The sequence below is a fragment of the Pezoporus occidentalis genome, unplaced genomic scaffold (genome assembly GCF_034315485.1).
Source record: "Pezoporus occidentalis ecotype Australia unplaced genomic scaffold, CSIRO_AGI_Poc_V1 ctg1, whole genome shotgun sequence".
Classification (NCBI taxonomy): domain Eukaryota; kingdom Metazoa; phylum Chordata; class Aves; order Psittaciformes; family Psittacidae; genus Pezoporus; species Pezoporus occidentalis.
The window spans coordinates 1,643,848-1,656,363 of NW_026912778.1; the positions used below are offsets into that span (position 1 = coordinate 1,643,848).

The window sequence follows — 12,516 nt, forward strand, 5'->3', positions numbered from 1 at the left end:
GTTAGGTTCAGGGAAGCTATCAAGTCCCGAGTAAAGGAAGGTAGTTACCTTGGATTTACCACAACGTTTGTATGTAAATTCTTTCCCTCTCTTTCACTGCCCTGTTAAGATGCTTATTTAGCCATACTCAGGTTGCTGTGAAGCAAAGTTCTTCTTGGATGTGAGGTTAAGCACTTTTAAAATTCGTGGTATTTGCACATCTCTGATATGAAGATTTTGTTTCCTTTTTTCATAAAAAAGGCTTTTGTTGTTTTATGTAAGGTGTAGTCAAAAGTGTTAGCATTCTGTTGTATGAGTAATGGGTATGGGGAACTGGGCTTCAGTTTTGAACTATTAGCCTTAATTATCTTTGATTTTTCAGGTAGAAAAGTTTCTACAGGCACCTGGAACAGCCGACAGATGTTATGGGTGTTGTTCATGTGGCTGGCATAAAAACTCTTGTTTGCTCTGTTTTGCATTGTTTGTATCTGCTTCTGTGTATTTATTCACGCAGTGCTAAAATGTAAAATATTTTTCCTTTTCATATCACTAAATTACATTCTCTGTGTCACTCTTGAATGTTGCAATTTGGAGAGTATAAAGGCCTGTAGCTAACTGGTTTTAAAGTCTGCAAATGATCCGTGGTATGCTAAAGATCATCTTCAAAGTAAGCACACTGACAGCTTTTTGAGTAGTAAACTTGGAATACAAAACAGTGTAAAATCAAAGTATTAGGGAAACTCAATCTAGGAGGTGCATTTCCACCAACTTTTATTTAGCACTTCTATACCTAGGTAACTGATCTTGTAAATGCAAGGGGAAAATGTAGTGTTAAATTTACAGAACGGGACATCCATTAATTGCTGGTACTTGGCTCCCTAATTTATTTGACTGGGGAAGAGGAAAGGGAAAAAGCGTTTCTTAGAATTTTGTATTAAGGTCTCTCTACCTGAATGATGTGATGTTGTGTTCTGACTTTTTTTCATATCTAAAAAAAATTGGCTCATTTTGCTTCCTAATTATTTCTAAAAACAAAAGACAAGTGAAGTTGCATGGGGTTTGTTACTGATAAAAGCAGAAAGTCTGGATAAATGATTTCTATACAGTTGCTAGAGCCAGAGCACAAAGCTCTCAAGGTATATTCGTGAATGGTGCATTACACAAGGGAGGATATGCAGTGCATGAGGTAAGAGTTCTCCAAAAAGAAAATGATCTTATACTGGTAAACTGTTTTAGTGTTGAGTTTAATTTGCAGCCCCTAGAGTATGCTCTTTGGAGAGTCTCCTTGGATAAGACTGTGGCTGGAGACAAAAACAAAAGTTACTTCCTTACAACATATGATTGAATTGAATGAAAATCCTCTGTAACAGCAACTGGCCTTTTCTAAGTTAAACTTCCCAAAATACCGGAGATAAGTAGCTAGTTACCCCAGGACATGTCCAAATAAACATTCAAAAAGATAGACAGAAAGGTCTCAACATCAAATATGGTAGTAAAAATGACATACAATTTCCACTGTTGTTTGGGGAATCTGGAAACCTAACTGGCAGACTGGAGGCTTCCTGTCAGTCCTGTCTATGTCTGCACCTTGAACATAGTGATGAGTTTCAGATACTCCTTGAAGTTTCTAAATAAGTTCAAGAAAAGCTGTTAGAAAGTATATTGTATTCTCTTCAAATAAATACTCCCCCTCTACTGCTGCCAAAATCTCCCAGTAAACAAATAAGCAATACAAAGCAACAGAAAAACAGCTAGCATTTAGAGAAGCTTGGAAAAATCTTTTTTGTTTGGTTTTAATCCATTAATGTTTAAAAATGAAACATTAAATATTTGTTCCCCTGCTTTGGGTCTCAGATTCATTCAGTTCCTTACCAGAACAATCATCCTTGCAATTCAAAACATGTTCAATTATTTCAGGTAACACGATTCCGTGGGGCTGGTAAAGAATGTAACAGTCTAGAACGTGGGCAGTTGATAAAAGTCAGGGAGTTTTCTGAGGTAAATTCTTGCCTTTAACAGTGCAGCAGTAGAATACACATGAAAGAGGTGTTCATTTATCCAGCTTCCATGAAGTTTTCCTCCATTATTATGCATTATTTTGGGATGCCTCGCATAAGTGAAGAACTCGTGTCTCTGGATTCCTGTTGTGAAATTATGGACGCAATGATAAGTGGGGTATTTTGTGAGTATTTTTTTGTTTTGCTTTTCCTCCAAGATAGTGAGGTGATTTGTATCTCAGTAGTGAACCTCATCCCAGCAGGGATGTCAAGGTATCATCTACATCTGGTAAAGCAGCCTTGCTTGTCCTTTATGCCCAGTATCCTCGTTCTTGACCTTGAAGGAGTGTTCAGTTTTTTGCTTTCAGGCTTTCCTTCACATTTTAAAAGCAGAAACCACATTCTCATGCTCTCTGATTAATTAGGATGTTATCTTTATCTCTTGTCCTTACACCAGAATGAGAAAATGTTATGAAGATTGGGGAAAACTTCATCTGTCTTGACAGTCTGTATTTTTTCCACTCCTGCAGTACTGAAACAGTTAAAGAAATTAATCTCTGACTGTTCTGCCAATTGAAGTCATTAAGATCTCAAATTTTAATGTCTAATTTTTAATATTTAATAATGAAAATACATTTAATAAGGAAATTACATTTTTAAAGCCATGTTATATGTGTTAAGGTTTAGGCTTATGTAAGTAATAACCCTTTGCTTTATCTAAAATCTCAGGTAAATCAGCTAAACATCACATGAAATGACTTCACAACCATACACATTAAACATGATTTTGATCCTGCAAGTAAAATTTAATAAGTAGCACCTTATAAGTGTTGCAGGGACACAAAAGTTGTGTTGATCTTTAATAGATTGTTTATATTAAAAGCAATGTTATATTTAAAGCATAAATAAATACATTGTCTTTGTTTATATTAAAAGCAATGTTATGTTTAAAGCATAAATAAATACATTGTCCAGAGAGAAGTTTGTGTGCTCTGCTACAGTAGTGAGCCTTTGCTGAAGTTGCTCAAGCTAAATTAGATCCACTAGGAATGGGACATCTTGTCACATTTGGGATGAGTATCCATCACTTATAGGTTTTCTTCATGTCTGTTCTAACATAATTTAAAGATAATTCAATGGCAAGTATTTTAAATGAATACTATAATTTGCTCCTATTTTAAGTTGGATAGCAGGCAAACAGAAAGTTAGCTGTACTGAAAACAGAGCTGTGCACAGAAGGTGACAAATGAGTCTGCCATCAAAGGAAAAGATTGGCAGCCTATGGCCCATCCACCCAGCTGAGGCAACAGCATGACTGCTCTGGGCTTGCCATTATTTTAAAGATCTGTATTATAGATTCATTTGCAGCATCAGATCAACAGAAGGGCATTTGTTCAAATGGTCTGTAACATAGTGAATGTGTTATCAAAACAGCGCACACCACTCCATTGTGACTGTTGCTTTGGTGTTGCTCATGGTGCAATATTACTATAATGAAAATGCCACAGAATTATGAATAAAATTAAACTGGCAAATACTATTGCTTTATCCACGTGTTTTGGCCAAAGTGGTATTTTAGTCATTGAAATTCACCTTGGAGAGCAGATGTGGTAATTTTCCTTTATTCAACATAGTTTTATTTAAAGTTCTCAAAGTTCTTGAGAAAATGAAAATATGACAGGTGTGTGTGGACCATCCCCTTTCTGTGTTACCCTGATAAATAGGAAATTGCTTGCATGTGATTGGGTCATATGGACAGAGATTTTAATTACTGGCAGTAAATTTGCCTAAATTCATGAGAATAAAACTTTTGGATTGTATGGGACATATAAATGTATTGTAGCATTTGGAGTGAATTATTGTTCCAGATTTTTCGTGGTTTCAGTTGGTGTTTTTAAAGCTGATGTGAGCATCAGATCCTATTTAGCAATCTCTCTCACAAGGCCAGTGGGAGAGAGATAAAATGATAAAATTTAGAAGCACACTCCTGAGAACTTAAGTTTTATGTCTATAGTCCTGAACTGAAAATTAAGTCTGAAGCCTCCATTTCTTTCCAAGTGAGGAGGATGGGAGGAAGCGAAGATACTTCGCTTTACTTTCCATAAAATTACATACTCCATTCCTGCACTTTTCAGTTTAACTGTCTATATTCCACCTGTGCAACTATGTAATATTCATGTAATAGTCCCTTTGCTGTGAATGGTTTTGGGACATGTAGTGGTTGTGGGGTTTTTGCCTTATTCTTCCATCTTTTTTTCTATTTCTTTGACTTCCTGCCACCCCCCAGTTTTCTAGCTACTGGAGTCATGAAGTGGCAGTAAATTTGGTGACCCTACAGTGTTCTGTTGCCTTTTGTCTAAGTTTTTGAGCATGAAGGAAATGATACTTTAGAATGTGCTTAAAGGGAAGGGGAAAATGTGCTGATAACTTCTGGTTTTGAAGTACTTTTGGAAAAGAATGGGTTTTGTGTATGTAATCTTTATAAAATTTAAAGTACTCCTGTAAATAGTTATGAGTTAAGGTGACTGCCTAAAGTTGAAGATTTGAGGTAATCTGTTGTTGCAGTATTTGTCGTTAACCTAAAAAGGTTTAATGCTCCAGTCGGTGTTGACAGTATTTAGGAAAATAGTATCGGGGGGAGATTATGTTCTAGCACATGAAATAGTTGAGAGGCATTGCAGTCAGATGATACATGGTGCTGAGATCTCTGCCATTTCTTACCTGGAATTCAGAATTACAGTTTATGAATCCTGAATCCTGTGGGTAGTCCAAGGATGTCCTAACATTCATAGTTACTTTTGAAAGGTAATTTTTAACCTTCTTAAGTGTGACTTACCAAGAGCTGCCAGCTTTCTTCTAAGTACATTATTTTGAAAGCAGCTGGGTATAGTCCATCATGTCCAATTGTTGCACGTCAGGTTTATTAACATCTCACATTAATGGCCTAAAAACATTTCCAAAAATTTCTTGCTTTTTTCTCAAAATTTAAGTCTAAGCACGGAGTCCTTACATGGGTTTTGAAATACACATGAACACAAAGTTGTAGTTAAGTTGCGTAGAAACTATTTATACTTGTTTATGATAGAAATTTTCCAGGATACGTTGTTCTGGTATCTTACACTGATTTAAATTCCATTCGTTCTTCACTGAAACATCTAACAGTTCACTGAACTTTTGTTTTAATTATCTTTCTATGAAATATAATTTATATGGAATTATTTTCTGTACTGAGAATGGACAGTATGTAGTATCACAATGCACCACTGAACCTGGAAGGTGGTGGCATTTGAGGAGGAAGGAATAGGGAAATGGAATCAACCATTATTTCTTGCAATTATTTTGATTCACAGATTGCCTGTGTTTTCTTCACCTAATTATATAAATAGCACTTTTTACTTTTTTGTCATAAAGAAGCTTTTTTTCTATTTTGGAAGTCACCAAGGCTTTGAGCTTAATTTAAATTTTGTATTAATATATGACATTCTGACTTAATTTCCTGACACCAAGTAGGGGTGTATAGTAGTGACCAGCATAAATAGTAAGGAAGTATTTCATGGCATTGTCATCTAGAAGTTTTGACTTTTAGTATTGTTTTAGTGGTTTTATTTATGGTTTTATGTTACTCTTCAAGACTTATCCCACAGAAACCAGGGCTAGATTTTGGTTAAATGATGCAGAACAACACAAGCTGATGCAGAGTAAGATGCATGTTGATAGTTATGTCTGTAATGAAGTTCAGAAAGTGGTGTGCTGTGGGGAGTTTCTGTCTTGGCAGAACTTAATTTTTCCTGACATGAGCGTAAAACACCACGCTCAAACTCTGCTTATGGTGTTAACCGCAAGGCCACCAAATCAGACTCAAGAGGGTTTTAATTGCTTTGTCAACAAGTATTATTTTTTAATTTTGTACTGGAGAGGGTTTGTCTGAACTTCCTAGAATGAATAACTTCCGCTGCTTCTGGTCAGCACTTCATCAGAAAATTGATTGTGCTCAGCATTAGACTGTTTTACAAGGCTTAAGCATAATTTAACATTTTTAAATCAGCTGTTGGTTGCCCTGGCACAATACAATTGCAGCAATTCTAAAGTAATTTTTGTAATTCAATTGTTTGAAGAGTAACTTATCATTTAGCATATACTAGAAGGCCAAGGGCACAAGTGTCATTAAACTCTCATAAGTTTAAATATATTACATTTCAAATGTGGTGTGTACGAAATGATGTCCTTAGAATAGCTGTGCAAAAAATAGACCAGATATTTCATGATCTTTTCTTGCCTTACTAGATCATTTCCATTAATTTTTATGGCCTCATTTACTAGCAGTCATTGCTAGTACCAAAAGAAATCACTGTGCAACAAACTAAACTCAGTATCAGTGGACAGGCTATTCTGGTGGAAGGCAGGTGCAGATTGTATGGCATAGTATTCTGTAGTATTCATTTTTTTCCTGCGTGTTTATGCCTGTGTAACAACTGCTAAGTCTTTTTTTTTTTTTCTGTGCGGTCTTAAAAGGAAAAAAAAACCAAACCAACCCCAACTTTGAAGTTACTTAAAGCACAGATGATCTCTGATTTTAAAGAATGTGTTATAAACAGCTGTCCTGAAGTGGCAGCCTAATGGAAGATTGACGTGTCCCTGTATACCCTGGTGTGGTTTCCCCTGTGTCAAGTGACTTGAATTCATGGCATTTAAGATGTGCATTCTATAGGGCTGAAAGTTAGTTTATTGCTTGAGCATGGCTCAGCTCCTCTGCAGTATGTGGTTGCTGGTATAACATGGGAAGTGGTATAGTGTAAATGGGAGCGACTGGGAAAATTTCTGAGTTCAAGTACAATCAGTAAAGGAAATTATAAAAGCCCTATGTATGTCTATCTCTTCCAGCTCTTGCTTCCCCGTTTGTTTTTAGTGGAATTTGTGTATTCAGTGTGCAGAGAGAAGCAGGAGCTATATTCAGAAAGACTTCAAATGATGTGTTAAAGGGTTTTGAACTTTTATCTGCCACAGCCCATGGGTATCTCTGGCCTGCATAGTGGCAAAGCTGCTGAAAATCTGAGAGCTCAAGTGCACTGTTTATAAATACTTGATAACAATGTTTACAGCTCTGCAGCAACACTCTTTTGGGTGTGGGGAAAAAGGAGGTGATGTCAAACCCTCTGCTTTATCCTCATCTTCATGAAAAGTCGTGTTCAGCTCAGGATTTGGTGAGGTAAAGGTGGGTCTTTATTCCCACCCTGACTTCAGTAATATTCTTAGGAGCCAGCAGGGAACGGATCCCTCCCCTATGGGGCTGCCTTGATCTTCAGAGGCTGATACCAGATACAGGCAAGAGCTTGCTGTTTTATCTGCATTTTCCATCTCTACCTTAATGAGTGAAATGGTTAAGTATACGGGTGGGTGAGCCTCAAGGAATGTATCTTCCATTTGACTTGAATATTTCGGTGGATAAAGGGTGAGGGAGGGAGAGGAGAGAGAGAGAGAGAAATCCATTTACATCACTCGAACTGCATTGAGTGTGTGCCTGTGTGCAGGTTAAGAGACAGACTACAGTGTCTTTGCTTTCTGCAGGAAGCAGCAATGCCGTTTGTATCCTAAGAGGAATTTTTTATTTAGAAAAGGAAGCATTCTTTCTACCCAGGAAATGGCTTTCCTTGTGCGTTGCTATGCCAACTGCCTGCAGCCATGGTCTTCCAAAGTAAGCACAATAACGTAATTATATTGGCGTATTGCATTCAGACTCATGATTCTCTGGGTTTTTGTGTGTGTGTAACTGTGTTGTATTTTTGTTGCCGACTCTTTGGGCAGTAGACATGCTTGTCTTGATTGCGGGGAACAGGCATCATAAAATTAAATGTCCATCAATGTCATGCTGCTGAGATTAATTGTGCAAACTTGGTTAGCTGTGTGGAACAGAGATCACTGGTCACTACTCTGTCAGCATCATTAGCAGCCAGGGGAGGAGGTCCCTATTTGCGTGCTCTGCCCAGATTTTGGTGGAGCGGAGGGTAGTGGTGGAGCGGGGGGAGGCAGCGTGTGTGAGTGTGTGTGATTGCAAATGAAACAGGAGTATTAACAATGCTTGGCTGAATGCTGGAGGCTGGTTCCTGCACCCTGACTAATATAATACTGTATTAAGCCTTTTTGAGGGAGTCTCTGTGCAGTCAGCCATTTTAGCTTTTTTCCTCCTTTTTCTTTTCTTTCCATTCCTCAGGCTTAGGGAATGGTTTTGTTCCCCTGGATGAATGGTGGATAATGTAGGGTTTCATCAGGCTCTGTATGTCCTGACACGCTTAGACTTTGTGTTACAAAAATGGAGACTAACGCTGTCGTTTGGATTGCTGCTCTGCACTACAAGTGTGAGGGGGGTTTTGAGCTTACCAGTAGTGACACTTTTAGTTCCAGCTTGGTTTCACCCCCTCCTCCTCTTTTTAATTTAATGCTGTAGAGGGTGACTTGCCATCCATAAGAAATTGGTACATGATGTGTAAATTCAGTTCAGTTTATGTTTCTTCATTATGAAACCACTTGCAGTCCCAGCTAACCATGGAGTTATGGGCCAGCAGGAGAAACACTCAGTAAGTATTGCAAATTCTGCTTGTTCTATCAATAACCTGTCATGGGCAAACTGCATGGAGGTTGAAACTGCTTGTCGTCCTGCTTGCGGGCTTTTCTGCTTGTGAGTTTAACAGTGGGTTTTGAGGGAAAGCTGTACCTGCTGTGGCATTAGAGTCGGTGGCTGTATTTAAGATTATTTTTAGCTTAGAAAAGGGAAGTCTGTAGGTTCATTTTGAATGTTAAAAATTGATTGAAAAAATGCTGGCATACCTTAATGGGGCAAGAAGCTATGAGCATTCTGTTAAAATCAGTATGCATTTGTTAAAACTTTAAAGAAATATGCAAACTGTATAACAAGTGATATAATTGTAGGTGGTGGTAAGAATAGATTTATCCTGCCTAGTGTATGGTACTTGTGTGCTGTTGCCTTGTAGCATGGCGTTTAACATCTGTGATACACTTATGCTGAAAATGCAGAAACTGTTAGTAAAACATGGAATGAACAAAAGGCGTAAGTACTGCTGCTTTCTAATTGATCCCATGAGTCAGCTACACCTTTGTCATGCTTTAATCCCATAGGCTGCCTGTGTTTATTGTTTGGGAAAAATGCATTCATAAGCAGAAGAGCAAACATTATTTAAAAAGGCCTCAGGTGTCAGGAATTAGATATTTAGGTTTTACACGATAAAAAGATTGTAGAAGTGTAGATTCTTACTGCTCAGTTAACACGCTTAAATCTTCATGCCAGATTTTACATGGTTCAATATAATTTTCAATCTTACAATTTCTTTCTTGGAAAGATATTTTTATATATGTTATGTGCATACTGCATGTTTAGAATGTGCAGGGAGTGTGTACAGTATGTTCAGCGTATACAGCTAAGAATTGTAAATATTGGGAAGATGTGATAGCAGGAACTTTTTAAAGGAGGAACATTTTCTCCAAGAATTCAGTTAGATTGTGTAGAAATATGGAAACTAACCTAGAAACATTTCAGAATGTGTCTAGTGGATTTTTCTTATGCATGCAACAGACATATCACATTTTCTTGTAGACTGTTGCTTCCTCCCCTTTCTTAATTACATTCTGAGTATAAAAGGAGTTCATGTTACCAAATCATTTGCTGCTCATGAAATATTTAGAACTGAATCTAAAAAATAAATAAATAAAATTAATTTCCTCCTGAACTCAAGTATTGAAGAACCTGAAATAGGATAGGATACCTTGAATTTGCAAATAGGAATAAAATGAGAAAGCTGCATAATTGTTGGGTTTTCCTTCTCTTTGTACTCTCCAAAGAATGTTGATGAAAAGTTCTAGATTGATTCTGATAAGCCAGCAAGTCTAACTGATGTAAAAGAATTGCTTATAGATAAAGGAAAAATATTAACCTGGCATTTTAGAGACACTGTGTTGCATGCTCTGTCATATTTTAGTTGTATTACTTTGAGTTAATTAAATTGTAGAGATGCAGGATTAATAAAAGGGAAAAGATCAAAGTATTGCTTTACAAGAAAATTAGTTTACCTTAGAAATGTCCACATATATGTAAGAGAAAGAGTTGACACAGGGCTGGCATGCAATTGCAGAATTTGCATGAACAAAAGGCATAGTTTAGAGTTTATATAGAAGTTTAAGATGAAACTGTTTGAACACAACATAGCTCAGTGAAAAACACCATTTTGGCAATGAAACTTTCCATGCTTGTTCTCCAGGTAGAAGTTATTTTGCTTGGAAAATGGGACCAAAAGATGTGAATTTTTGATAGAGAGGAAAGGCAACCTTGGAATTTCAGTGTATACAGACTTTGTCTAGCTTTGTCTAAAAGGTAAACTTACTGAATTAGTACATTTGGTGATGTTATTTTCATTTTAGTATGTTCCCAGAATCCTAAATCTTTTCTTGGTATCTGATTTATTTCAAGGAGAAAGCCTTAATTACTTCTGTGACATCCCCACCTAGAGTCGCACAGCTTGATTTGCTGGGACAATCTGGAATTGGATGCAAAAATCTCTTGTGCAAGGCTTCACAAAATTCTGTGAATTAATTTTAGTTAATGCTGTTAAATCTTAATTTCACATTAGTTTAGTTAGGGAATGAGGGTTGTAGCTTAAATCTACTGTTCTGTGAAAATGGAATGCAAGCTGGCCATTATGTTCATCATGGTGAAAATGAAGAGAGGAAAAGTAAGAAATTGTGTTGTGTTTCCTACATTATTTAATATAAGAAATAAAATCAGCAGCATCAGTCAAGTGTGCTGGTCCTACATGCTCATGTTTTATAAATGGGAAGAGTCTGAAGCAGTGTTACAGACACCTATTTGAAGGTTATATTGATCTATTGGTGGTGGTCCTTCATACACAACTGTTGTCATCTGGACAGGGATTATGCTTTTGGTGAAAGATGGCAAAGAATTGTAAGCTGGATTGTTGCAAAAGTTGTTCTGCTTAGTTCTTGTATTTAGTGTACTTAACTAGATTTTGTGTATTTCACTAGGTTTGTTCTGTTTGCCTGTGTCCTTGCTGGTTTTTAGAGTCCTCTCAACAAGCTTTGTAGTGCTTTCATTATAATTTTCATTACCTTAGATGTTAGGAGGCTGAGTGATGTTTCAAAAAAAAAAAAGTTGCTTTGTAGACGTTGAAACAACTATCCCTTGAAAAGTTTCACACATTGCCTCTTATACCTGCTTTATTATGTGAAAAAAAAAAATCACATGAAAGTCTAGCGCAGGAAGGTTCCCACGGTTGGTTTGGGCCTTCTAAAATGTTATCTTTATCTCATTTCTCCTGTGCCCTTCCTTGCATATGGTGTTCATAGGAACTTTAGTCAAGGTCTTTAAAGAAATAAAATTGACAGGTATAATGGTTTTTTAAAATGTGACTTGAGATGTGTAGTTCTTTCATGACTGTGTAATGATTAACAACTCATGAATTGCAGAGTACTTTGGAGTGACTTACGCACAGCCTTTAAGAAAGTTTAAGTTACATTTTTACTCTGTTATTGAAATGAAGTTTGCTAATAAAGGATATTTTTCACTGCCAGCCCAGTGACTGTCCTTTAGTGATCATGTAGGTGCTACAGTCTTTTGGTGTAGTTGACCTGTCTTGAATTACTGAAAAATATTAAAAGTGGCAAGTCAAATCCGTGGCTTGTTATTCTATTTTAGTTCATGAAGATTTGTGGCACAGTGCTAGGTGCTCCCTCACTCCCAGGAATGAGAAGGAAGTGAGTGGTATTTTGAGGAACAGTCTTGAGTGGGAATTGTTCAAATAAACTTGTTCTAGTTTGATGTGTAGTAAGGTACTGGCTAGCTTGCTTTCCTAAGAAATCTAGGACTATACAGAGTAAGCATAATTTTATGTTACTGGAAGAGATCATCAGTGTTATTTTATAGCTCAGACAATAAGTGTAGCTAGGGATAGTTACTTGTCCTTTGAATGAGCTTTGCACAGCACGAATAACACATGGGAAAGAGGTGTGATTTTGTGATCAGGTGGCTATACTCGGTAGTCTTTTATGTGTTTATATATATATATATATGGAAAAGAATAGATATAAAAAAAAGAATTTCAACTAGTTAGTAACCTGTTAGCTACTGCAGCTGCTGATGATGGGTGATTTTGTTCATTTTAATGAATTACATTGCACTGGGACTTGATACAGGGTTTTTTCTGATTTTGTTAGGCACCTTTATTTTATCATTTATTGAAACCAGATTTCTGGTTTGGCCCCTTCTGATTATTCCTTTCCTTTTAATTTATATATTTCAAAAGAAGTATCCTCTCTGAAGGCCAATAAAGGAGTTGTGGTTTTTTCATATGATTAGGAGTAGTGTTTCACCTCTTCACAGGTGCATTATGATACAGTCTTTAATTACATAACCATGTATCTTTCATAAGATTCTTTTCAAGATGGATAGCTCTGGTTTAACGAGCAGCTGTTTGATACTTTGGGCTAGCTTCATTGCTCAACAGGCCAGGTTGTGGTT

At 36.8% G+C, this 12,516-nt stretch overlaps 1 protein-coding gene across 8 annotated transcripts in view; it reads left to right on the forward strand.

Moving 5' to 3' along the window:
- RAPGEF2 (Rap guanine nucleotide exchange factor 2) overlaps nucleotides 1-12,516 on the forward strand; it is a 197,861-nt gene that overhangs the window by 118,637 nt on the left and 66,708 nt on the right. The window contains exons 1-2 of one of the 8 annotated variants that reach the window (XM_062610493.1): nucleotides 7,641-7,668; nucleotides 8,511-8,548. The exons of 5 other annotated variants lie outside the window; for them this stretch is intronic. In XM_062610493.1, coding sequence (XP_062466477.1) covers nucleotides 7,656-7,668; nucleotides 8,511-8,548 — 51 coding nt within the window. In that variant the 5' untranslated portion in view covers nucleotides 7,641-7,655. Of the gene's footprint in view, nucleotides 1-7,527; nucleotides 7,669-8,012; nucleotides 8,549-12,516 lie in introns of those variants that run through there. 2 more of the 8 variants (XM_062610401.1, XM_062610318.1) reach the window with 2 other exon arrangements.